Source organism: Gopherus evgoodei, chromosome 9, assembly GCF_007399415.2.
Source record: "Gopherus evgoodei ecotype Sinaloan lineage chromosome 9, rGopEvg1_v1.p, whole genome shotgun sequence".
Lineage (NCBI taxonomy): Eukaryota > Metazoa > Chordata > Testudines > Testudinidae > Gopherus > Gopherus evgoodei.
The window spans coordinates 54,723,784-54,750,682 of record NC_044330.1 but is presented as its reverse complement, the minus strand read 5'-3'; the positions used below and the strand labels follow the sequence as shown (position 1 = coordinate 54,750,682).

Here is a 26,899-nt window from a genome sequence, read left to right as displayed (position 1 = left end):
TTTTAACCCGCCGATATGGCGGGTAGTCTAGACTTAGCCTGAGGGACCCGCCACCAAATTGCCACTGAAGAGCAAGAATTTTTGAATAAAGAACCTGAGTTTTAAACTGACTTGCGGCCTGCTTTCTGATCCAGTGAATGAACAGAACTTCCTGTCCACAGGGGGCCCCAGTCCCTTCTGGGAAGAGTTGGAAGGACTGGCTGCATTCTGGTTCTAAGCAAAAGGCATTATGAACTGGTAATGATAGGAAAGCCCCTGAGTGGAGCTGGAAGCAGTGTTCACCAGCCAGAGCCCTTGTTGGAGTTAGGAGGCAATCTCTGGTAAGCTTATCAGCATGCATGTAGGTTCTGTTATTGCTTGTAATGTGTTTTCTCTGTAGTGGTTTTCTTGAGAATAAATGTGCTCGATTAGAAAGAGCTGAGTGGTAACTTAACTGTGGCAATGATGCTGTTTGCCATCTTGGAGGAGAAAAGCAAAGCAGGCCCACTGAGGCAGTCTGACGTTGCTGGGGATTCAGAGTTTAGGCAGGGATCTGTGCAGCCTGGAAATACCCCAGTCAGGAGGGAGTGAGATGTGTGCCTCTGTCCAAGAGAGGCAATGGCTGAGGAGCAGAAAATCTCCCTTGCTGTACTATGTAGGGGGCATACTGGTGCAGTTGCCCTGAACTTTGACGGGGGTCACACCACTTTTTTGTGGGAAGGGAAAGAAGTGATCAAATGTATGAGTTAATGGGGTTCCACTATACTGTATCTAAGTTGGAATTTTCCCAGGACATTAGGAGTAGCACCCTATTCTTTTTTTAACAAAATAAATCCGTTGGTGTCTATAATAACCACAAGTGGCCAGGACCTCAGTTTGACACTTCAAGTGTAATTTCTGTCGTTCAGCAGCACAGTCCCCCTAATAATAGGTTGGGGCATTAGTCCTGTACTGTTTCAGAAGGAAGATTGTCACCCACTGAATCCTTCACACCACATTCTCTCACACTTTGATGTTTGTTGATGCTTTCCTGTGCAAGTGCTAGGCCAGTAAGAGTGTGAGGTATTTTGAAATCACAGCAGCTAATGTTGTGTCTACACCCATATAGATATTCAGTGTGTATTAATATTTCTTCTGCAAATACCTTTGATATATGTGACTTTTTTGGATGCTACATTTAATAGCTTTGTATTTGATGCAGAAAACATCATGTTTAGAACAAACACATAAATGCTAATTCCTTGTGAGTGATCTTTGAGTTCTCTTAGCCATTAATGCCAGAAGGGACCATTATGATCACCTAGTCTGACCTCCTGCACATCGCAGGCTACAGAACTTCACCCACTCCACTCCCGTAATAGACCCCAAACCTCTGACTGAGTTACTGAAGTCTTCAGATAATGGTTTGAAGACTTCAAGTTTCAGAGAATCCACCATTTACTCTAGTTCAGAGCAGCAAGTGACCCATGCCCCATGCTGCAGAAGAAGTTGACACCCCCCCCCAAGATTTCCCCAAGGGAAGATTCTTTTCTGACTCCAAACATGGCGATCAGTTAGATCCTGAACATGAGGTTGAGACCCACCAGCCAGACACCTGGGAAACAATTATCTGTAGTAACTTAGAGTGAGTGTCTCATTGCTGACTGTTGGAGATATTTGCTAATAGCAGTCATGGAGGGGTTATATGCCTTTGTAGGCAATGCCATCTGACCATCCCCTCTATAAACATATCAAACTCAGTCTTGAAACAAGGTAGAGAGACAAGCAAGTGAGGTAAAATCTTTTAGTGAACCAGCTTCTGTAAGTGGGAAAGTCAAGCTTTCAAGCTACACAGAAGTCCTCTTCAGGTCTGGGAAAGGTACAGAAACTGTCAGAGCTAAATACAAGGTGGAATGGATTATTTAGCAGAAGTAGTTAGCACACATATTTCAATGGACCATTCAAGGTGAAGTGGCCTGTTAATACTTCTCCAATCATATCGGGGAAAGGAGAGGAAAAAAGCTGGTGGGGTGAGTGGGTTATAGATTGTTGTAATAAGCCATAAATCCAGTGTCTTTTTTTCAATCTATGACTCTTAGTGTCCAGCAAAATTATGAATTTAAGCACCGAGGCTTCACTTTTGAAGGTGTCGTGCAGGTTTCCTTTGAAGATGAGGACTGAGAGGTCATATATAGAATGCTCACTTTGTGACAAATGGTCACCCAGAGGTGATATGGTGTTTTTGTCTGTTATCATTTTTCTGTGTGAGTTCACTCCAGAGTGTAGTGACTGTCCCATTTCACCCACAGAGTTGTTATTGGGGCATTGGATAAGGTACACTGGATAAGGTACACCACTTGTTGTGATGGGCATGTGTGGGATCCAGGAATCTTGAAAGGTATATTATGCGCAGTGTTGATCTTCGTGGCACTGGAGATCTGTCTACAGGTTTTGCATCTGTAGGTTTTGCACTGAAACAAGTTTGGTTTTCTGCCCCAATTGCTCCCCTTGGAAGGCTGTTTCAGAACTTCACTCCTCTGATGGTTAGAAATCTTCATCTAATTTCGAGCCTAAACTTGTTGACGGCAAGTTTATACCCATTTGTTCTTGTGCCAACATTGGCCTTTAACTTAAATAACTCCTCTCCCTCCCTAACGTTTATACAGTATCTCCTCACTTAAAGTCATCCTGTTTAAAGTTGTTTTATTGTTACGTTGCTGATCAATTAGGGAACATGCTCATTTAAAGTTGCTCAGTGCTCCCTTCTAACGTCATTTGGCAGCCGCCTGCTTTGTCTACTGCTTGCAGGAAGACCAGCCCGTTGGAGCTAGCTGGTGGGGGCTTGGAACCAGGGTGGCCTGGCAGCCCCCCGTCAGCTCCCCTCTCCCCTAAGTTCCCTGTGCAGCAGCTGCCCAGTAGGTTAGCAATTGCCGGCAGTTCAGGTGTCCCTCCTCCTACTGCCATGTTCTGCTCCTGCCCTCTGCCTTGGAGATGCTCCCCGAGACTCCTGCTTGCTGTGCGGGGAGGAGGGGAGGAAGAGGAGGGTTAATATCAGCATGTCCCCCTCCCCCTGCTCCTGCACCCCGCTTACCCCATCTTCCATAGAGCAGGGAAGGACACACAACAGGTCTCAGGACAGAGGGAGCTTGCTGGCAGCAGCTGCGATCTCAGCAAGCTGATCTAATTAACAAGGCAGTGTACTTAAGAATAAAGTCAGCGTACCTAAATGGGAAATGTGCATCTCTCTCTCTCTCTCTCACACACACACACACGCACACACACACACACACGCACACACACACGGTGTGTGTCTCTATCTTTGTCTGCGATGCTGTCTCCCCTCCCTTCATTCCTGCTTTCTTGTAGAGTGTGAGAGTTAACCCTTGAGTGCTCAGCCAATTGCTTGTTCATCATTTAGCAGTAAGGCATTCTCTGGGAAATATCCCACTCTCTGACTCCTCCGTCTCAACCAAGCTTCACAATCATCATCACTGTGTACCAGTATTAATTTTTTTGTTTAAAACTTATACTGTGTGTGTGTGTACACACACACATCATATATGTCTCTTAAGTATATCGGAGATACAGTAACTCCTAACTTAACATTGTAGTTATGTACCTGAAAAATGCGACTTTAAGCGAAATGATGTTAAGCGAATCCACTTTCCCCATAAGAATTAATGTAAATATAATATAGTCTTTTTTGTCTGCTGAATTTTTTTCCCCTGGAACCTAACCCCCTCATTTACATTAATTCTTATGGGGAAATTGGATTCGCTTAACATCATTTTGCTTAAAGTCACATTTTTCAGGAATATAACTACAATGTTAAGTGAGGAGTTACTGTATCTCTGATATATTTATAGAGGGCAATCATCTCTCCCCTCAGCCTTCCTTTGATTAGGCTAAACAAGCCAAACTCCTTAAGTTTTCCCTTTATAAGTCTTGTTCTCCATTCCTCGCATCATCTGAGTAGCCCTTCTCTGCACTTTGTCCAGTTTGAATTAATGTTTCTTAACCATGGGAGGCCAGAATTACACAGTATTCCAGCTGAGGTCTCATCTCTGCCTTTTGTGCAACAATAGTAACACTTCCCTGTCTCTACTGGAAATACCTCACCTAATGCATTATAGGGTTGCATTAGCCTTTTTCACAGCCATACCACATAGGTGGCTCATAGTCATCCTGTGATCGACCATAGTATTGAGTTAGTGTGTTTTTCAAATCTCTATGGTTTTGGAAATTGTATCAGCAGAGACTGGGAAGGTGGGCCTTGGAACAATCTGACCAATTAAAAAATTGATTGGCTGGAATATCCTCTTCAGCTCTTACAGTGTTTCTTGAGGGATCCTAGCCATTTGTTACTGTTTTAGCTACTATGTAGAGCTTTAATCCTGTCATTAGAAAGTCAGCAAAAATAACCCAATAAACCTAGTGAAGAACATTCCGGAGGCTGAGGGGACAGGATTAAGACTTTGGCTGCCATATGATTCTTTGTTGCTCACAAATGCCCATGTACAGTGAGCTAATAGCAGTTTTATGCAAAGTAGTTGCTTTCATTACTCTTCTTGCATGTTCCTTCATTGAATTGCCATCAAATGGCTAGTGTCTGCAACATCTGGCAACTCCTGGTTATCTAATCAGAGTGGCTCACACTGTCTCTTTGTTTATATTGATTCTCCAGGATACTTTTGTCTTATAGGCAGTAATCCAAACTGAGTATCTAGTGGTAGGGCCGGCTCTAGCTTTTCTGCCCCCCCAAGCGCGGAAAAAAAAAAAGATGAGCTGCGGCACTTCAGCGGTGGGTCCTCCCTTTTCGGCAGCAATTTGGTGGCAGCTCAAAGAGAAAGAGAGGGAATGAGGGACCCGCCTCCGAATTGCCACTTAAGACCTGGATGTGCCACCCCAATACCGGATGGAGTGCCGCCCCTTTGAACTGGCCGCCCCAAGCACCTGCTTCCTACACTGGTGCCTGGAGCCGGCCCTGCCTAGTGGGCATCATCCACCTGAAGCCAGTCCAAGTACACCAAGTGCCTTACACAGGGTAGCCAGAGTGCATGCCATTGGGAAAGCAGAATTAGGAAGGAACCTCTTCCAGCTGCCTTCCTGAGTGTGAATGGGTGGAGTGTGCTTAATGGCCAGACTCACCTGCTGTCTGGAGTTTGGCTTTAGTGCTCACTCAAAACCATGTCTCAATATCAGCCTGAGGTTCCTCCTGAATTCTGGATGTGTCCAGGTGTCCCTCCTGGAGCTCCTCTATCCTATCCCCTGGCAGAACTCATTCTCTCCAACTTCATATTCAGAGTGGTGTTAACAGATCACATGTGCCACATGGTCAATAGCACATCTGCAGCTTTATGCAGGATTTTAATCTCCATTCTTAGCCAGGTATAGAAGCTGCAGATGATTCACAAATGTGTTTTTATATCTCTGGACAGATCACCTGCAGGTTTTGAACTCTTGACCTCTGGATCTAAAAGCCTGGGCCTCTGTGGGTGTGTCTACATTGCTCTGTAAACCCTAGTCTGCAAATAATAAAATCATAAAATGTTTGGATATGTTCGTTTCTATCTTCTTTTAATATCTGGAAATACTGTGAGAGCAAGAGGCCTTTGTGAGTTTTGTCTGACAGGCTAAAGGGCTCAAATAAAGATAAGATGGTCCACTATCTCCCAAGGAAATTGCATAAAATTGGTTACTCCTGTTTGCTCTTATTAATTTCCTTTTCTTGGCTTCTCAGAGATGCCTCATATCCTGATGCAGCGGGCAAGGGATAAGAGGCACTTTCCATTATCTCAATCACTGCACTGTTTATGAGACACTTAATATGTTTCTTTGCAAAGTAATCCTACAAGATGCAATGGATTTTGCGTGGGTAACACACTGTGTATGTGAGGGACTCCACTGGATGCTTTTACCTCCTTTGTTTAAGAGTAAAGCTAGGGAAGGTGTTGCCAGCTACTTCTAGGCAGACCATGCACGGGCCTCTCTTTCCCCTGAAGAGACTAATTTAGCCCAATAGCTCTTTTTGTCACAGAAGATGGTGCTAGTTCCTGCTATGAGCTCTGCTGTTAAACACTTTTCCCTCCTTCGGATCACAGAGAGATTCCAAAGGCCTATGCGGACTCATAAGCTTGGCCTCACTGTTGGCTCACTGTGCATAAAGGGCTTGATCCAGAGCCCAGTGAAGTTGGTGGAAAGACTCCCACTGACTTCAAAGGGCTTTGGATCAGGCCCTTGGTGTGCTCAGTTTTACACCTGGGAGAAATGCTCCAAAGGTCAGAACTGTATATCTGTGTGGCCAGAGTCCAGGAGCTCTTGGGTTTCCTAGTAACGTTTGTGGGAAGGCTCAGCTGGTGAGGAGGGAGGCAAGGCATTAGCCATGGAGGCTTGGGTGGGAGCAGCCACAGTTACTGGCTATCCATCAGGCATGAAATGTCATGAGGGTAGTGAGCACCTTCTGAGTCATGAATGAACCCGTGAGGAGGGTGGTAATGTTGGGTTGCTTCAGGTTGTGCCCAGCAACATCTCTCTTCATGGCTTCGTTTTCTCTCTCTTTCTTTCTGTTTCTCATTCCCATCCCCTTCATAGCTCTGGTGATCCAGTTCCTTCTTCCTCATTGGCTCTGCTCTTCCTGTGTCTGTGCAACCAGCAAACCTGGATTCCCCTTCCCCCCTGCACTGCTAAGTCCCTCCTTGTTCCCTTTTCTTCTTTTCTGAAAGGCCATCTGCTTTCCTTTTTATTTCTCCTCCTTTATTTTTGGGCCATCTGTTATGCATGTGTTTAGGAATGCAACACTGAGACCTTTCCTGCAATACCTATGTTCAGTCTTCTCTGCTCCACATTGAGCATGTGAGCACAGCAGGAGTGGGGTTCCCCTGGGGGACCCTGCCCTATTAGCTTGTAGCTTTCCCATATCAAGCAAAGTGGAGAATGTTCCACTGCTTATTGCTTTACTTCCTTCTTTGCTTAAATGTTTCAGGCCAGTCAGGGATGCTTCAAGAAACCTCCCACTGACCGTATTTCATACTTCCCAGAGGGTTGGATACCCTGGACAATCCAAGGCACATGTGTTATATTCTCCAAGTAGATTTGATGAGGGTCTGTTGCCTTCAATATATATGCAAAAACAGTCATTCACGTCTGTCCTGAAGTTGTGTAGAAATCATTTGTGTTTAATGAGTTTCAGGGATGTCAAGGCTGAATGAGCACCCATCCGTCAACCCAAAGTTACTTAAAAAAAGGGAGGCGAGATTTACAGGGAGGGATACAGCAACTCAAGGACAGAAAAGCGGGGAGAGCAACAGTGAGAGAACCCCAAGCATTCTCCCAAGGGACTCTTAGACTCCGATAGGGTGACCAGATGTCCCGATTTTATAGGGACAGTCCCGATATTCAGGGCTTTGTCTTAAATAGGTGCCTATTACCTCCCACTCCCATCCTGATTTTTTACACTTACCATCTGGTCACCCTAGACTCTGACAGCCTTTGAACAAACAGGACGCCTTTGAAAAGGTCTTGGCAGATGGAACAGGTTATACAACCAGCTACTGTAGTTACTTGATCTCTTAGTATTAAAGAATTATTAACAGGCTAGATTATAAGGCACCAGGTTTAAAATAAATATCAGGAAAATACAGTAAAATCAGATAGTTTTTAAAATGCATCCACTTGCAAAGCTCTGGGCCCAATAGCTGGCTGGAAATTTTAGCTATAAAGCTATGCTACCAAGGTCACCTAAAAGGAGAGTGTGTTTTTTTGCAAGAACTCAAGGAAATGCAAGGTGTTTCCACTTTTGCAGACTAGTATATTATGGAACAGTAACACTTGTAGGTCACCTTGAGTGAAGGTCAACACACAGTACAAAGTGAAATTTCCACAGAGTAGAAATTAGCCTCTGTCTAAATAGGATACACAGCAAAATTTCTGACCTGTGAATTTTGTATCCTATAGCTGAGTCTCTTGCCATTGTAGCTTGAAGCCTCTTAAGACTATTGTTTGAGAGACACTGTACATTTCCTCCAAGAGCTAATTTGGATCTCTTCATGCAGGAAGGGGGCTAATTCGCTTATGGGGTATATCCCATCCAGAGTCAGATCCTCAACTTGAAGTCCATGGAGCTATCATACTTTACAACAGCTGAGGATATAGGTCCTGGTATTCATTTGATCAAACCCATCATTGTCATTTCCTTTATACTTGATATATAATCACAGACCAGAGAGAGCCTGTTGATTAATGAAACCTCACCCTGCCAGAGATTAAAGTCTTATTATAATGATATCTGGAGGGTGCTCTCTGTTTATGAAATAATTACTGCAGACTGACTGAATAAACGCTGAAGCCAAAGGACAAGAAGTTTATTAGCCCAGGTGATGGTTAGTAGTGACATAACAGGGAGGAGGCTTATGTTGTTATTCTTATTATACTGACATTTTAAATTAAATATTAAAGTTTGAAGTAGAAAAAATCTACAAAAACCTGAATGAGCTGCTTGATCTGCTAAAAGCTACACTTAAAAACAGTCAAAAGGGAAAACATTCTTTTGGCCATATTCATTTCCCCTATCCTTTCCTTCCCATTTCTCCTCCCCGCCCCTACCTCCATCTCTACAAATTGGGAATCTGAGGCAATCTTGATTGCTGTCACTCAGCTTGAAAATTCAGAGGACAGGAGCCAATCAGAGCAGAAGAACTATAGTAGTCAGATTTAAAAGACTTACATATTCAAAGTACAGGTGTTGAAATATACCCATGCAGTGATTCTGCCATCTTCTTCACTCTGCTTGTCTAATCACCATGTGGTTATTGAGAAAACACCATACAGATATTATGGAAATTAGACATTAACATCTAGAACGCAGGGAACTGTGCAACTGTGAAAACCCTGTACCGTTACACATCAATTATTGTCCAGTGCCCATGTCATAACTATAAAGGGAAGGGTAACAACCCTGTGTTCTATACTATAAAATCCCTCCTGGCCAGAGACACCAAAATCCTTTTACCTGTAAAGGGTTAAGAAGCTCAGGTAACCTGGCTGACACCTGACCCAAAGGACCAATAAGGGGACAAGATACTTTCAAACCTTGGGGATGGGGGAGTCTTTTGTTTGTGCTCTTTGTTTTGGTGTTGTTCGCTATTGGGACTAATCTAAGACATCAATCCATGCTCTCCAAGTCTTTCTGAACCAGTCTTTCATATTTCAAACTTGTAAGTAACAGCCAGGCAAGATGTGTTAGTTTATCTTTGCTTTTCTCAACTTGTAAAAGTTCCTTTACTAGAGGGAGGTTTATCCCTATTTTGCTGTAACTTTGAACCTAAGGCTAGAGGAGGTTCCTTTGGGCTCTTTGAATCTGATTACCCTGTAAAGTTATTTTCCATCCTGATTTTATAGAGATGATTTTTACCTTTTCTTTTTAATAAAATCCTTCTTTTAAGAACCTGACTGATATTCCCATTGTCCAAAGATCCAGGGGTTTGGGTCTTTGATCACTTTGTAACCAATTGGTTAGGATATTATTCTCAAGCCTCCCCGGGAAAGGGAGTGTAAAGGCTTGGGGGGATATTTTGGGGGAAGAGGAACTCCAAGTGGTCCTTTCCCTGTTTCTTGTTAAATCACTTGGTGGTGGCAGAGTACCAGGTTTTAACCTAAGCTAGTAAAAATAAGCTTAGGGGGCTTTCATGTGGGTCCCCACATCTGTACCCTAGAGTTCAGAGTGGGGAAGGAACCTGACAGTCCATGAGTAGGACTGGTCAATGCAATTCCCTTTCAGTCCAATGTTTGTTAAGTTTCTTCTTTGTGTACTGGATTAGTCTATTTAGATGTCTGTAATATACCTATCTTATGCTCGAACAGGAATGAGAGCAATGAATGTACCATCCCAACCTACACAACTCATTAGGACCAATAACTCTCCTTGCCTCGACCCACTCACAGCCCTCTCAGCCCACTTTTAATTGTTCTCCATTAGCATCTTCCTGCATTCGTTGATGGAAGTAGCATCCTGAGAGAATTCACGTAGCATTAGCAAAAATCCTAATGGAATTGATCACTTTTGCCTAGAGAATATGCTGGCATGTCTACAGCACTAACTGGTGGTGATGGTTTTTGTCATAGGGACGCTCGGGGAACAGAGACTGGACTGAAACCACTGACTTATCACAGGCCACCAAAGAATCAAGATAAGAGACAAGCTCTTGAGCCACACAGAGCTCTTCTTCAGCTCTGTGTAGGTCAAAGGCTTGTCTCTTTTACCAACAGAAGGTGGTCCAATAACAGAGAGCACCTCACCCACCTGGTCTTTCCAATATCCTGAGACTAACATACCTAAAACGCTGCAAATGCAAAAATACTGGTGTACTGATGATATACTGATGGGGGCAATATAAAAACTCAAACAGAATGGAATAAAAGCCACTTCATGCCCAGAAAATGACATTATACACACACTGTTGTCTTCAAACTCCTGGGAAAACCACTAGAATAAGGGTATTGACCTAATTTTATTGTTTATTGTTTTCTCAAAAGCCTGAAGAAGTCATCATGGCTAATATATCCCTTGAACTTGCTTTTCTGCTTTTAGCATCTAGCTAGTAAGTTTTTGCTTTTTTGACGCTTCTTGTATTCTGCATGGTCGGAAGTAGGATTGAGACAAGTCAGAGAAGATATGTTTCCAAATAGAAACAAAGTTCTCCCTGTTTGTCTCTGCCGCGGTGAGTAAGAGTGAGAGATGGTTCCAGGAGGTGCCATCATGTCTGCCTGGCATTTCGCTCTGTGATGGCACTGCAGTCAGTCAGAGGGCATGCTTCTGAGAGGACTACCTCATCTGAAGAAGGGGAGTGGCTGTGGGCACACAAGCTACGGATCTGCTTCATCAGCTGAACTGGCTGGGAATCACAGCTGTCAGTGGTCAGAGCCCCAGTGTATTATATGGGCTTTCTACCTGGGTGAGAGAGATCTCCAATGAGGGTGTAAGCCAGTCAACCAACTCACCGGCCAGTGCATGAACAAACTCTCAGTAGCCACAAGATTTCAGTCCCTTTCTTCAGGGACTGAGTTACCTATACACAACAGCTGACTCTAAGTTCTATGTGTAAACAGTGCCCTTTCCCCTTGCTCAGGTTCTCCTATAGGTCTCACTGCCCAGGTGCCCTCCTGGGAGCTGCAATGAGTCTCTCTCCTCCCTTCTACAGGAGCTTTCCTCCAGCAGACTAACTTCTGATCTGCCTCCTGCAAGGTTGCACTTCTAAACCATCTACTTGGGGGCTAAGGAGAACCGCTCTGCTCTGTTCTTGTTTCTAGCCAGATCCCTACATTCAGGCTGCCCTTTGTGACTGTAATAACACAAACTCTCTTTTGTTGTCATTGCTGTCTTAGCTTTATAATAAAATCAGGACTCACCTCCTGTGGGAGAAGAAGAGGGTTCGGAAGTCAACATCTCTGGTGCACCTTTTAGACTGCAGAGCTCAGCATTCACCTGTTTCCTTCTCTCCTCTTTCTGTTCCAGCTTGTCCAGCAGGGATGTTTAAGGCCAACCAGGGTGTGGGGACCTGTGCCCAGTGTCCCACCAACAGTCGCTCTACATCGGAGGCCTCTCCCATCTGCACCTGCCGCAATGGCTACTATCGTGCTGATTTTGACCCGCCAGAGGCTGCCTGCACCAGTAAGTAACAGTGTCCCAATTATACAGATGGGGAATAGAGAGCTGCAGTGTATCATTAAACCAGGGGTCGGCAACCTTTCAGAAGTGCTGTGCCGAGTTTTCATTTATTCACTCTAATTTAAGGTTTTGCGTGCCAGTCATACATTTTAATATTTTTAGAAGGTCTCTTTCTCTAAGTCTATAATATATAACTAAACTATTGTTGTATATAAAGTAAATAAGGTTTTAAAAATGTTTAAGAAGCTTAATTTAAAATTAAATTAAAATGCAGAGTCCCCTGGGCCAGTGGCCAGGAACCAGGCAGTGTGAGTGCCACTGAAAATCAGCTCACGTGCCGCCTTCGGCCCATGTGCCATAGGTTGCCTACCCCTGCATTAGACAGAGGCCAGGGGAGGAAAGGTGGTTTAATTATGAAGGCTCAGGGTCAGGTACTCAGCAGATGCTGCTGCATTAAATCACTGAGCTATGTTAATTTACCTCAGCTAGGATCTGCCCTTCAGTCTGCACACTACAGGATGAGTCAGTGAGGGATAGACTGCAGAGTTTTCTAACTGCAGCTCTGAGATGCATCTTCACTGTATTCCCACAGAGGTGGGAGAGCCCACCCACTGAAGATTTTAGACATCCAAAGGCCATATGAACAGTGTTCAGGAGCCATCTGTTACCACATGATATGACACCATCTTCTTCTGTTGAAATGGAAATGTGCCTAGTGCCATAACATCAATACTAATCCTTTTATCACTAGACTGGCACGAGCAGATGATTGTGCATCAACTTCTGCTTCTTTGCTAGCAACAGGTTCTTCCAATAGCAGTTTAGGGTACACCACATTCTCAATAATGTCCTAGTTCCACAACCCAGACATCAGTCGGTGCAAACTGGAAGATCTCTCAGAAATGTATATTTCTTAGCGGCAATGTCTGCAGTTGGAGGTATAAATTAGAATTGGAGGTTATCTACCACTGCTGTCTTGTTTGTAGTCTTGTTGATGGAATGTTCTTTTACAGGGGCAAGGAGTATGTTAAGCATTGGTATTCTGCGTTGCTTTGCTTGAAATGAATCATCTTCCTCGGCTGTCTACTGTAAATAAGACGGCAGAAGCTATCTTAAGTCTATCGCTCCATAAAAATCAGCTTGATATAGAAAGAGCCCATTGCTAGTCAACAGCTGCTGTGTGCATCTGTGTATTTGAAAGTGTATCATTCTTATGAATATTATTTATTTATATTAGCATAGTGCCCAGGAGTCCCAGCTGTGGACTAGACCTCACTGTGCTAGGTGCTGTACCTGCACAAGCACAAAAAGACAATCTAGTGTCAAACTTAACTTCTGGTCAAACTCCCCACAATAAGAGTGTAATAGGCCTTAGCCAGGATCCTAAAAATGAGCAAATTAGCAGATAGGGTGTGCAAAGGCCCCCTTCTACTTCCTCCCCAAAAAGTTTTTAAAACCATGTCCTTGTGTGACCCACTGGTCAGTGTTACATGTCTCCCTCTGTGCCTGATCCGCAGAGAATGTGAGTCCATTTCAGATCTTAGCTGGAGAGCTGGGTTCTTTAGCCCAAGCTGCAGAGACCCTTGGCTTCTGCTCTGGAGATCACTCAAGCAAGATGGTGGCTGTGCCTTGGAGATTTACAAGCCCTGGCCTGGCCTTGCTTTCCTTCCAAGTGGAGTGAAAGGTCACAGGGACTATATTGCAAAACAATTGTTTTTGCCATTAAAAATAATTGAGATGTGAAAACTGGGAATTTCTTGCTGCCCTTGCTTTTCCTCTTCCCTAGCATCTTGTATTTTATTATTTAATAAGTGCAGCACGAGCACTGAATTCTGTTTCTAGGCTGGTGCTCTTTAATAAAAGTGAATTTTCAGTTGGTGTGTGTTTGTGCAATGCGAGGTTTATTGTCATAAAAATACTTTTTCAAGAACAATTGCACAGTTGCTTTGTGGGTTTATCCTGGACATCGGTATGTCTTGAAAAAAGAGATTGGATGTAACTAATGTTCATCCTTGTGCTTCCCTGTGCACCCAGCTTGTGTGTGTGTGTTCTGCATAACCACACAGAATCCTGCAGTATTGCTTGTATTTGCTTATATACTGCATGGCTAAGGAAGATCTAAAAGTATGCATCTGAAATAAGAGATTAATTTCTATATTTTGCTTGATCACTCTAGCTGTCAGTGGCAGAGGAAGTGCTAGGCATGTAGAACAATTGTAAATGAATCTATTTTTATTTCATCTTGTTCCATAGCTGATTTACAGTATGCAACATGAGAAGAGTACTGTATAAAAAAAGTCAGTTGGTAAATTTTTATTTGTTCTAATTAAGGCTTAATTTTAAAATGTTCTCATTTGAGGTACCAGCTGTTCTGTTTTAGAGTGGTTACATATCATAGAAGTAAATAATATAGTGCATCTGTAGATGCTTGTGTTTGCTGGTGTAATACCTTGGAAATACACACCCATTGTTATCTCCTCATAGATAATCCTTTGCAGTTGTACGTAGCTTTCCTGCACTTTGTTTATTTTAGTTTTTCTTTTAACTCACGTTCATTAGTGAAAGGGGTACTGTCCAGATTAAAATCAAGGGCCAGACCATCAGATGCTATAAATTGGTGAAGATCTATTGTCTTCGGTGAAGATTTGTCTATATGACTTCTAGGGAGTTATGCCAAATGACCCCAGCTGAGGGTCTGTGTGCCCTTTTCCTGATTTTGGATTAATGGCACTTTGGATTATTGAAACTGAAAGGATGTTTCAGACCTAACTTCCTCCTCACTTTACTATTTATTCACTTTTTGTATGTCACTTAATTTACCCAGTAAAATTAATCCAGTTTGTTTGTGCCCCACCCATCTGAACCTGCAACTTAATGAGCTTCTCTGTCTCAGGCAGTGGGTAACAAAGGAAGTGCTCAAGGAGCACTCAAGGAAGACAAGACCCTTGCTGAAAAGCTAAAGAAATTAAGCTGAATACATTTTTGGTATCAATCTTCACTGCAGAGGACGTGGAGGAGATCCCCACAGTTGAAACGTTCCTTTTAGGTGATAAATCTGAGAAATTGTCCCAGACTGAGGTATCAATAAATTGAATGATAATAAGTCACAGGTAAATTAAACAAACAGGTAAATTAAATGATAATAAGTCACCAGAACCAGATAGTATTCACTCAAGGGTTCTCAAGGAATTCCAATGTGAAATTGCAGAACCGCTAACTGTGGTATACTATCATTTAGTTGGGGTTGGTCCTGCTTTGAGCAGGGGGTCAGACTAGATGACCTCCTGAGGTCTCTTCCAACTCTAATCTTCTGTGATTCAAATCAACCTCTGTACAAGATGACTGAAGAATAGCTAATTATGTTAAAATGCACCAGAAGAGATTCTGGCAATTGCAGGCTGGCAAAACTAATTTCAATATCAGACAAATGGGTTGAAGCTATAATGAAGAACAATCTCAGACATATAGATAAACATGGTATGCTGGCGAAGAGTTAACACGATTTTTGTAAAGGGAAATCATGCCTCACCAATCTATTAGGGTTCTTTGAGAAAGTCAACAAGCAAAAGGGGGAGAAGAGGGAATGAGCAGTAGGAATGAAACTGGAAAGGTGAGCTATCTTGAATAATCAGGATAACAATCTGGTGGATACCATGATAAGCAGTTAGTTACTCACTCACAAAAGCCAATATCTTTAGCAGGAATCTTAATGAAAGAACTCTACCCATATATTAAAGGGACATTATTTTTAAAACTATACTTTAAATGAATTTAGAGGCTCCAATCCAGCAAAGCACTTCTCTTTAAGCATGTGAGCAGCCCAGTTTACTATGTAGGCACATGCTTCGGTGCTTTGCTGGATAGGGGTCAACGTGCTGCTGAACTTTGCAGGAGCAACAGCTTCTGAGATTTAGACTTCAACCCTGTAATCTGAGTGTCCCTCAACCCTACCAGAAGCTGGGGCTGGATGACAGGGGATGGATCACTTGAAATTACCCTGTTCTGTTCATTCCTTTGAAGCATCTGGCACAGGCCACTGTCAGAGACAGTATCAGAGGGGCAGCCGTGTTAGTCTGGATCTGTAAAAGCAACAACGAGTCCTGTGGCACCTTATAGACTAAGAGATGTATTGGAGCATGAGCTTTCGTGGGTGAATACCCACTTCGTCGGATGCAAGAAGTGGGTATTCACCTATGAAAGCTCATGCTCCAATATGTCTGTTAGTCTATAAGGTGCCACAGGAATTCTTTGCTGCTGTCAGAGACAGGATACTGGGCTGATGGACCATTCGTCTGACCCAGTGTGGCCATTCTTATATTCTTCTGACACTGGCAGAAGCAAGCTGGCAAGAGCTTGTGAGCTTCTGGGACCAGCCCTATCAGTCTGTCATATGTTGACACCAGCTCTCTGTACCCCAATAAGCCTTCCTATTTGGGCTTCTCACCATATCCTCCCCCAACTCCCACTCTAACTCCTCAAGCCAGAGCTCCCTGCCCCCATGGATTGCAGAAGAGAAAGAGAGGAAGGCGCTTGAACCCTATTCTCTCTCCCTTCATGATGGCTACTCATTACTGCCTCTTCTATAACGGCAGTTTGGGGGCAGTTCCCAGAGACACTACCCCAGAAGCAACAACTAAGGAAACTAACAAAGAAATATGTTTTCCTGATTACCCTGAGCAGGGAGCCGATCAGGTGGCTCCAGAGAAGAGAGAGACCTCCCAAGACACCACATATCTGTTTAACAGAGGGATCTGAGCACAGACATCCTGTGTGGAGGACAGAGAGGACTTACCTGGCTGGGAGACTGACTGACATGCCAGGGCAGCCAACTGCAGGTCCAGGCTATCCAGCATGTGGCTGGGACCACTCAGACATGGGTGCAGAGGTTGGACAGGAACAGAGTTTAGGAGGAAGGGACCAGGCTATGATGGCTCGGCCTCCAGTTGCAGGAAGAGAGATGGCACACAAAACCCCCGGAGTCCATTGGTCCCAACTCTCCAGATGGGCCCCAGAGTGACAGAGGAGGGAGGAAAAATTGGGGAGTTAGAGGTGCTCCACTTTCGGGACTCACTGATGCTCCAGGAAGGGACTACATTTGTTGTTACCACACCTGCCACACTGGGGCCCCTAGGTACCAGAATGATGATTATTTATTTAATCACTACTTTTCAGCCTGAGTACTCTTTCAAAGTATCTACTGCAGAGGGAAAGATTGGGTGTGTGGGGAGGGGACAAGGCAAAGAACTGGGAGAGAGGACAACTGCTAAACTTAACCAAGGTAAATGTAAAAAAATGTTAAAGTGTAATTCTGAAATCACTAATTCTGACTTTTTAAATGAAGAAGGTGGGTGGGGGCAACTGTGGAGCAGGTGAAAACATAATTATATCTTACAAAAGTGCTGTCTGCGAATTACAGTTTTGAAAGACGTGTGCGCAAATACATACCTTATTACATTTCTAACCATATGAACCTTTCCGCATCATCTGCTAGACCTGAATTGTTCTAGGTATCATCTTTATGTTGGTTTCCTTTATTTCTTTTTACTATTTTCAAATTATTATCAGTGGCGTTTTATTTCATGCCAAGGAGAGTGAGGAGCTGACAACATTAGTTACAGCTCAGCATAATGCAGGCATTGTGCAAGATTGCCAAGTAAATAAAGGTCTAGGAAAGTGAGAAAAGCAGTTTGCTAGAAAATCCTCCAGGTAAAATAACCCCCTGTCGTTAACTTCCCAGGCACTACTACCTCAGCACTATACAAGTTTGTTGTTATCAGAATCTCATCTAAAAATCACATTTTTTTCAGGGGCCTTTTAAACCTCAAACTTGAGAATTTGCTTTGAGCTGCAATGGGATGTTACATCCCTGCTGGGAACAACTTAAAACTTAGGAAAGAATTTCAAAACAAACTGACTAGGCTCTCTTTAAGTTGTGGAATATGGGCCTGATCTGACACCTTTGCAAGTCAACAGGAGCTTTAAGAACGGCCACACTGGGTCAGACCAATGGTCCATTTAACCCAGTATCTGTCTTCTGACTGTGGCCAACGCCAGATTTTTCAGCGAGAATGAACAGAACAGGCCCCACTATTTACCTCTGCCCATTAAGAAAATTCATCGTTTATTCCTACCCTTTGTTTCCAATCTTTTAACCAGTTACTGATCTCTGAGAAGACCTTCCCTCTTATCCCATGAGTGCTTACTTCGCTTATCAGCCTTTGATGAGGGACCCTGTCAAAGGCTTTCTGCAAGTCCAAGTGCACTATCCACTTGAACACCTTTCTCCATATGCTTTTGAACACCTTTCTCCATATGCTTGTTGACTCCCTCAAAGAATTCTAATAGATTATTAGTGAGTCATGATTTCCTTTTGCAAAAGCCGTGTTAACTCTTCCCCAACATTTTGTGTTTATCTATGTGTCTGAAATTCTGGCCTTTACCCTAGTTTCAACCAATTTGCCTGGTACTGAAATTAGATTTACCAGCCTGTAATTGCCAGGATCACCTCTGGAGCCTTTTAAAATAATCGGTGTTACATTAGCTATCCTCCAGTCATGTGATACAGAGGCTGATTTAGGTGATAGGTTACATCCCACAATTAGTAGTTCTGCAATTTCATATCTGAGTTCCTTCAGAACTCATGGGTGAATGCCGTCTGCTCATGGTGACTTATTAATCTTTAGTGTATCAATTTGTCCCATTGACGTTTAATGCGAGCAGGATCATTATTATTAATATTTACATGATGGTAGTGTCCAAAAGCCACACTCAGAGCTCGGGCTCGATTGTGCGGGGTGCTGGACAAACACAAAGAGGACACAATCCCTGCCTTGAATAGCTTACAATCAAAAGACTGGATCAGGCCCATGAGCGTAAAATATCAGAGGTTTGCTAACAGACATGCTTTTTGGAATGTATTTGAGAAGGAAATGTATATTTTCAAATCTTTAACAGGCTATTACAAATAACGCAAAGTAATACTTTTTCCAAGTAATTAACTTATTCCCTTTATTTCTGTTCAATTGGCACCTTCTTTGGAGATCTCGGCTAGCAGGCCAAGGACTGAACATACAGACATGGAACTCCCTGCTCCCTTAAAGATGATGGGCCAGATTCTTAGCTGGGCTGGTGCCACTGCAGTTGGTGGAGCTATGCTGTTACGCTAGAGGAAAATCTGGCCCTATAGCAGGAGGCAGTGGAGTCAATGGATAGTGCCATCTAACTGGGCATAACCTGTTTTAACCCTAACCCAGGTCAGAACACTGGGGCTACCAAGTCAAGGTTAGTCTGTTACCAGTGCTACTGTGTGCCACCCCTTCAGTTCGGCCTTGCAACACATTGGTAGAGCACCTGAGGAATCTGCCACTGTCTGTGCCAGACCTCTTCTGTCCGTAAATAAAGGACTTAAGCACCTGAGCCACAGCCTCTTGAAACCAATGGAAGGCTGAGGATGAAGTCTAAGTCTCAGAAGCTGTTGCTCCTGCAAAGTTCAGCAGCACGTTAACCCCTATCCAGCAAGGCACTGAAGCACGTGCCTACATAGTAAACTGGGCTGCTCACATGCTTAAAGAGAAGTGCTTTGCTGGATTGGAGCCTCTAAATTCATTTAAAGTATAGTTTTTAAAGGTATTGTCTCTTTAATATATGGGTAGAGCTTTTTCATTAAGATTCTTGCTAAAGATATTGGCTTTTGTGAGTAACTAACTGCTTATCATGGTATCCACCAGATTGTTATCCTGATTATTCAAGATAGCTCACCTTTCCAGTTTCATTCCTAATGCTCATTCCCTCTTCTCCCCCGTTGTCCAATTATGTCATCTCCAAAATCACATTAGCTAACTCTAGCTAACTTGTAATACATTGCTGTATTACGTTAGCGCGGTCGCTCTGCTGCCACACCTCAAAAGTTCATGCAAGCCCTTTCCACTCAGCACACAGGCAAGCCTCATTGCTAGGAAATTCCTGGAAAATACATTTACTCCACTGAAGGAAAAATTAAACAAAATTAGGGTTTTTTAAGGACAGCATTTTTCTAGCCATTTCAATAAAATGTTTTCATGTGCTGTAACCTTGGCAATAGGTCAGAGAGACTCCCTGAGTGCCTGTCCCAATGTGATTAAGGGAGGAAGAGGGAGAGGGTAGAGAAATGGGGTGACAGGATTGGGGGAGAACATCTGACACACCCTCAAGGGTTTGAGGAGAGGTAGGTTGGTGAGGGTGACAGCTTCTGTTAAATTGTTTGGATTTACTCTCTCAGAGAGAGCTTACGGGAAGCCCAGATCTAGTTAATACTCCCTGTTTCCAGTGGGCAGGCTGGAGTGTTCCACAGAAGAGCTGTCCAAAGGGAACTAACTGGCCTTGACAGCTCATTTTGTGATTGTACTTTAGAAATGGCTTACTTGCACAATCCATCTGCTCAAGGTTCTGCTCTGGTTCCATCACCGCAGTATCTGAGCCCTCACAGTCAACAGTGTGTTTATCCACATAACTCCCCTGTGAGATAGAGAAGTACCATTACCGCCCTGTACAGACAGGGGAGTTAGGCACAGAGAGCCAGGATTTTAAATGTATTTAGGCGTCTGCAGATAGATGCCTAGTGGGATTTTGAAAAACAGCTCTGCAGATTAGGCACCTATCTCCCAGAGACATCATTAGTTAGTTATGTGCCTAATCTACATAAATCTTACTAGGAACATGCCTGCATCCTTTGGTGTCATTTGTCTTCCGTGACTGGGCAGCTTTCTTTGCTCAGAAAATGTGTGTAATAGTGTTGAGAAGATTCGACTCTGATTCTTGATAAGTAAATCTATTCCAAGCTAATGGAGCCAGGGAGTTATTCCTCCAGTTTCAGATCATAGCTAGGTCCATTCTTGAGGGATGCAGGGTATTCAGGGCTGAAGAAATAGGGAATCATTTGGGTGGGAAAGTCTCTCTCCATCATCATGGTACTGTTGGTTTGTTCGTGAACCGTCCAATGATATTAAGCTCACAGCCTTCTTTGGCAGCTCATTTGATCACTGAATTATTCTTGTACTTACATCATTTCTCTAATATTTAACCTGCTGCAGCCTATGCCATCCCCCCTTGTTCTGTCGTTGATGACTAATGAGAGTAATTGGCCCATCTCCTGTTAATAACATTCCTCAGCATACATGTTGACAGTGAGCATGCCTCCCCGCAGACTTCTTTCCTCAAGACTGAGTGTGCTCAGCTCCTGCCACTTTACCATGTAGGTCAAACCGTTTATCATTGTTATTTTTCTCCTCTGAACTCCTTCCATTGTGTCTCTGTCTTTTTTAAAATGCGGTGCTCAAATCTGAATGCAGGGGCCAGTTGGAGCTCCCCTAGTGCTGAGTGGAGCAGAATAATTACCTCTCTTGTTTAATGTAACCTACTGTTCTGTTTGCTTTTTCTGCAGCAGCCTCACAGTGTTGACTCATTCCATTTAGCCTCCCTGCTAACTCCCAGATCTTTCTCCATGGCACAGCTGTCTGGTCAGCAGTCCGCAGTTATATATTTGTGCATTTGATTACTCTGTCCTACATGAATCTCTCTGTATTTGTGCATATTGAATCTCACATTCTTCATTCCTACAATGTATGCCAACGTTGCTATATTTAATTCCTCTCCTCCAAAGCATTTGCGATCACTCCCAGCTCAGTGTTGTCCGCAGATCTGATAAATATACTCTCCATTCCAATATCCACCTAGTTAATAAGACACTGAATAGTACTGAATGCAGAAGAGACCCTTGCAGGACCCCACAAAATACCCACCCTATCAACTTGACACATGAATAACTACTTGCCATTTCTGACTTTTTTCAGTCACCCATTATGTGTCCCTTTTACAGCAGTTCCATCTACAACACATTTCTCCAGCTATGATAATCTAGCTATTGTACTTATATGGCCATCATTACTGTAGCAGCTGAGCACCTAATGTTTGTCAATGTGTTTATTCACACAACACCACATGAGGTACAGCAGTACTTTACCCCTCTTTTATGGGTGGGGAGCTAATGGGCAGAAGACTAAGCAATTTGCCCTAGATCACAGGGGTATGCTGTAGCAGAGCAGGAATTTGAACCCAGGTTACTGGCACCCTAGTTTAGCATCCACACCAAGGATCTAGCCTTCCTCTAGTAGGTGAAGGACCTATTTTACAATGTACTGTGTGTCCTACATTTGTTGTCTATTGGAAGGTGATACCTGCCTGATTTCTAGAGGATGAAGAGTGTGAGAGAGTTCAAGATGATATAAACCTTAAGTCTGGATCCTACCTCCCATTGTAGAGAGATTGGTACCAACCCCGACAGATGGGGTGCCACTAAAGCAGTAATCTGTGAAAGCGTGGGACTGAATGAAACATAGTGACTGAATTTCTCTGTTCCCAGTGGAGCTGGGTGGACCCATGAGGTTGGGGTTGAGCTCTGAACAGCATTGGGAAAGCCCAGAAGTGAATGGCTACAATTACTGGATTCCCTTATCAGCCTCAGGAAGTTGGTATCAAGAAAGCAGTACACTTGACTAACTGCACATTTCTGGCCTGTTGAAAGGGATTATAATGCCCTGGTTCTTCACCTTTCAGTTTGAAGGCTGCATTTTCCTTATTATGGGCCTAATCCAAAGCCTTTTGAAGTCAGTGAAAAGAGTCTCATTGTCTCCAGTGAACTTTGAATCAGCCCCCTATGATCTTACCATGTTCCCCAATCCTGGTTCCCCAATCAGTATACAGTAAAGCTCAATGTTGTGTCCTGTCCTGACAGGAACCTTATCAACTGACTTGCTTTTCAACAGGTGTCCCGTCAGGGCCCCGCAACGTTATCTCCATTGTCAATGAGACGTCCATTATTCTAGAGTGGCACCCACCCCGGGAGACAGGCGGGCGTGATGACGTGACCTACGACATCGTCTGTAAGAAGTGCCGGCCTGACCGCCGCAGCTGCTCCCGCTGCGATGACAATGTGGAGTTTGTACCCAGACAACTGGGCCTGACAGAGACCCGGGTCTTCATCAGCAGCCTCTGGGCCCACATGCCGTACACCTTTGAGATCCAGGCTGTTAATGGTGTCTCTGGCAAGAGCCCCTTCCCCCCGCAGCATGTGTCGGTGAACATCACCACAAACCAAGCTGGTGAGTTCCACAGAGACAATGTGCACATACCATATGCCATGTGGGAGGTTGTTAACGGGGAAAAGGAAAACTAGGGCTGGGTTCTTCTAACATAAAATTCTAGGGGTGTGAAACCCCGTATTACAGCATTACAGATATTAACTGAAATGCAAGAGAATAAATATAGATGTGTAAACACACACACCCTGTGTATGCACTCACATGCATATATGTATACGTACTCGGGCATATGCCCACACACCTAACGTGTATACACACACACATATGCATAAACATACCACACAATATCCATCTGCAAGGCATATTTAAGAATTCTTTAAATATCAGTGCAGGCCCACCTAGATGTAAGGCAGTGACTGGGCTTTGGTGTTTAGCACTCACTCATGATCTGCATGGCACAGTCAGATTCTGCAGGATCTAGCCTCTTACTACAACAACAAAGGACATTTCTAGCCCTTGTTGTGAAGAAAATCTTCCTAAGCGTTCTAGGTGTCACCAATGTGGTCATGTCTGCTGGACGGCTTGTCTACACTTGAAACGCGACAGCATTGACCTAGCACTGTCTAAACCGGCAGTTAGGTCAGCCTAGCTACGTCTCTCAGGGTGTGGATTTTTCCCACCCCTGAGAGACACAGGTATGCCGGTGTAAGTTCCTAGTGTAGACCAGCCCTTGGTCTGCATACAGCCTGAGAGAATTATACTCTCCCCACTTACCCATTGGGATCTGAAGTCTAATGATGACCCTATCAATGTTTCCTTGCTGATCATTTTAGTGGGTGGAATGGGGAGGTGGTTGAAAACTGGGACTTGCTTCAGGGATGGAAATGCGGAGGGTAGAAAGGAGAGGCACAAAAAGAGGAAGGCGGGCAGCGGAGTAAGGAAAATGGAGAAGGAAGAGAAATAAGGGGAATAAGTAGTGCTAGCCCCTAAGAAGTATGTCTACACTGCAGCTGGCAATGTGCCGCCCAGTCTGGATAGACAGACGCACGCTAGCTCTGGCCAGCCTAGCTTGCAGTGTGAACATTGTCGCATGGTCTAGCTACTCGAGTGCAGGTCCACCTGGCTCCCTGGCTCTGACCTCGAGTGGCTAGCCTGAGCCACTGTCAGTGCCACAATGGCTACACTCTTATTTTTATTGCACATGCTTGAGTGGAGCTAGCATGTGTCCAGGAGGCATGCTCCCAGTTGTAGCATAGACAGACACAAGAGGAGAAGATTTTCACATTGGGTGATGCTGAGTGGACCATAACTCATGGAGCAAATAATGAACCACGCTGACGACTGAACGTTCAATCCTACATAAAGGGCAGACTCTTTCCTGATCTTGATGCAAACCTGCTACTGATGGTGGGAGCCCCACTGGGCACTGAGTGGAGTATGGATTCCTACAGTTATATCTTCACCAAAAGGCCAGAATTACACCCAGAATTCAGCCCTCTCTACAGAGGGAGTTTGACTTCCCTGCTGCAAGGTGTTGAGTAAATGAGGCCCACTAAGATGGAATGCTTGAATTGCATTAACGGTGTCACAACTAGGTACAGTGGATTTGGGACTGAAACAAGAGCTCAGCTTCAGAGCCAATGCCAAAGTGCAGTAAGAAGCACCCAGGGGTTGGTTCATGCTTGCTCATGAAGGGAGGTGTACTTTAAAATGCAGTGTGCTATCCAGGGCCCTGCAGTCCAGGGGGCTTTCAAGCCCCCCATGGAAGGAAGGTAGGGGAACAACCTTTCCCCAGCTCTCAGGGTTTCTGCTAAGGTAGAAGCAACTGAAAGTTGCAGTCAGGGCTCCAGTGGGGCACTGCTGGTGGAAGGATGTACTCAGTCAGTGTATCCCATAGCTGCATTGACCATTCCATTTCCTGCACAGATTCCTCCATGTTTTGGACAGTGCTGAAACCTTGCCGGCCACTAGGTGGAAGGGACCTGGTGGCTGCTTTGCACTAGCGTCCACTGGAGGGGTTTTCTGCGTCTGGTACAGACACTGGAGTGAAACCGGCATTAAAACCCCACTCTTCCAATGAGGTCATGTCCAGAAGTGCCCAACTCACGCTGGTGAGGTCTGATGTGTGGGCATGGGGCACCATGACTAATATCACTAAAGTGGATGAACTCGGAGCAGTTCTGTGGAGTGGATTTCTACATGTGGCAGTGATCCCTGTGCTAAAATCAGGAGGGAATCACAATGTACAATCCCTTCATTTGCTCCTCCTCTGTTTCTTTCTCTTTTCCTCTCTGCTCCTTTTCTGATGCCACTCTGCTTTTTCTCTTTCCTTCCTTTGCAATTAGTCTGGTTTTTCCTTCTCCCTCTTGCCCTCTCTTCCCAAGGGTGGCTCTATGTATTTTGCCAACCCAAGCAAGGCAGTCAGACAGCCTTTGGCGGCACACCTGTGGGAGGTCTCCAGTCCTGCGGATTCAGCGGCAGCCTGCGTGAGGTCTGTCGGTCCCGCGCCTTAGGTGTACCCGCTGCTGAATTGCCACCAAAACCGCGGGACCGGCAGACCTCCCGCAGGTGTGCCACTGAAGGCAGCCTGAGTGCCGCTTTCCCAGCGACCGGCAGGCTGCCCCCCATGGGTTGCTGCCCCAGACACGTGCTTGGTGCACTGGTGCCTGGAGCCACCCCTGTCTCTTCCTCCTTTTTGGCTTTTTTCATCTCTCCCTCCTCATGTTAGAACCAGACATTGGTTTTTAACAGAGGACTCTTGGCTGCAAACTGCCTGGCTGGTGAGGCAAAGAACTGATGTAGAAGAGCTGAGGTGGCCAGATGGCCAGTCTGTACAGTGTGTATGTACTGTATGGGGGGGCTGAAAGGAAGGTGGGGGAGGGGCAGCCACCAGTTGGTGACCCTGACTTTAAGTGCAAGGAAGGAAACACTAGACAACGGTGATGGAAATCTGTTTGGTTTGGGAACAGAAAGGCGATGGTAATTTCTGCTTTGTATTGAACGTGTAACACGGGCAGCCTTTGTTAGCTGTGCTCTCCTGGGAGCATGCAAGGCAGAAACCTGGCGTAAATATTTTAGTATCCCAGCTCCTGGGAATAACAATTCTGTCAAACTGTCATGTTATGTTTGTGCCTGGCTGTCACTTCTCTCTCTTTAACCATGTGCAGTCAAACCTGCTGCTTGTATCTTGGCCTTTTAGCTATTATTCCTGCCTTCCCCTCCATCCATTCTGCAGTTCACCCACCTGACCATCTGCTCATCCATCCATGCTCAAGGTCAGGCTACTAGAGGGACCAATGTTAGCCCTGATGTAAGCAAGCTGGACACCACTGAAGTCCATCACATAGTCCAAACACTGATTTGTCCGTCCATCCCTCGCGGCTGGAACTTTTCCTCCTTGCCTTTGTTATTTTTCCAGCTATGCTTTCATATAGTTCTTTTGTCTCGCCTGTCACTCACTCTATTATTCATCCATCTCCTTCTCCTTCTCTCTCTATTTCTCATGCAGAGCCTGTATATTAACATGGAAATATGTCTACTGTATTGGGAAGGCCTGCGTACTAACCTAATTGAAATGCATTAGGTTTCGATGCATTAGGGTGGTATCAATATTTGAGGGACCACAAACATGAAATAAATATTTGGCTGTCACACAAGAGGTTTTAACATTCAGGAATTGTTTAAGCAGGCTGAGACTGGAGTGCTGAGTAGGGGGGATGGATAAAAAGAGGTTAATGGAAATGCACAAGCAGGATGATTGCACATCTTCTGTAGCAGATCAGTCAGTGTTGGTTAACATTTTATTTTAGTGAGTCCTTTTTTTGTTACTGACCTAAGAGCACAGCATACTCCTAAACTGGATGTATTATTGCTTAGACAGAAAATATTGAAAGCTATGTTATTATAGTCAGTTATGTCTGCAAACTATCAATGAAAATGTCTGTTTTCGAAAGCTGCATATGGTTCTCTTAAAACTGTGCATAGAAGACAGAAGGAAATGGATTCCAAATGTGGGGAAATGACAGAAGAAATGTTATGCTGTGGATTTGTCTAGTATGTGTTATCAATTCACTTCAGCGAGACCAATTAAATCTTTCTAATAGAAACAAATTGAATCCCTTTCCTCAGTCCATAAGAAATCCAGATCTGTACATTTATCTTAACCATCTATCTGCCCATTCACCCATAAATATATCTTTCAATC

At 44.2% G+C, this 26,899-nt stretch overlaps 1 protein-coding gene across 5 annotated transcripts in view; it reads left to right on the top strand.

Moving 5' to 3' along the window:
• Window positions 1-26,899, top strand: part of EPHB1 (EPH receptor B1) — a 356,755-nt gene that overhangs the window by 240,020 nt on the left and 89,836 nt on the right. For all 5 annotated transcript variants that reach the window (XR_004002015.1, XR_004002017.1, XR_004002016.1 and 2 more), the window contains exons 4-5: window positions 11,468-11,623; window positions 22,420-22,755. Coding sequence is in view for 2 of the 5 variants with exons in the window: in XM_030575683.1 (XP_030431543.1) it covers window positions 11,468-11,623; window positions 22,420-22,755 (492 nt within the window). In the remaining 3 variants the exon portion in view is untranslated. The remainder of the gene's footprint in view (window positions 1-11,467; window positions 11,624-22,419; window positions 22,756-26,899) is intronic.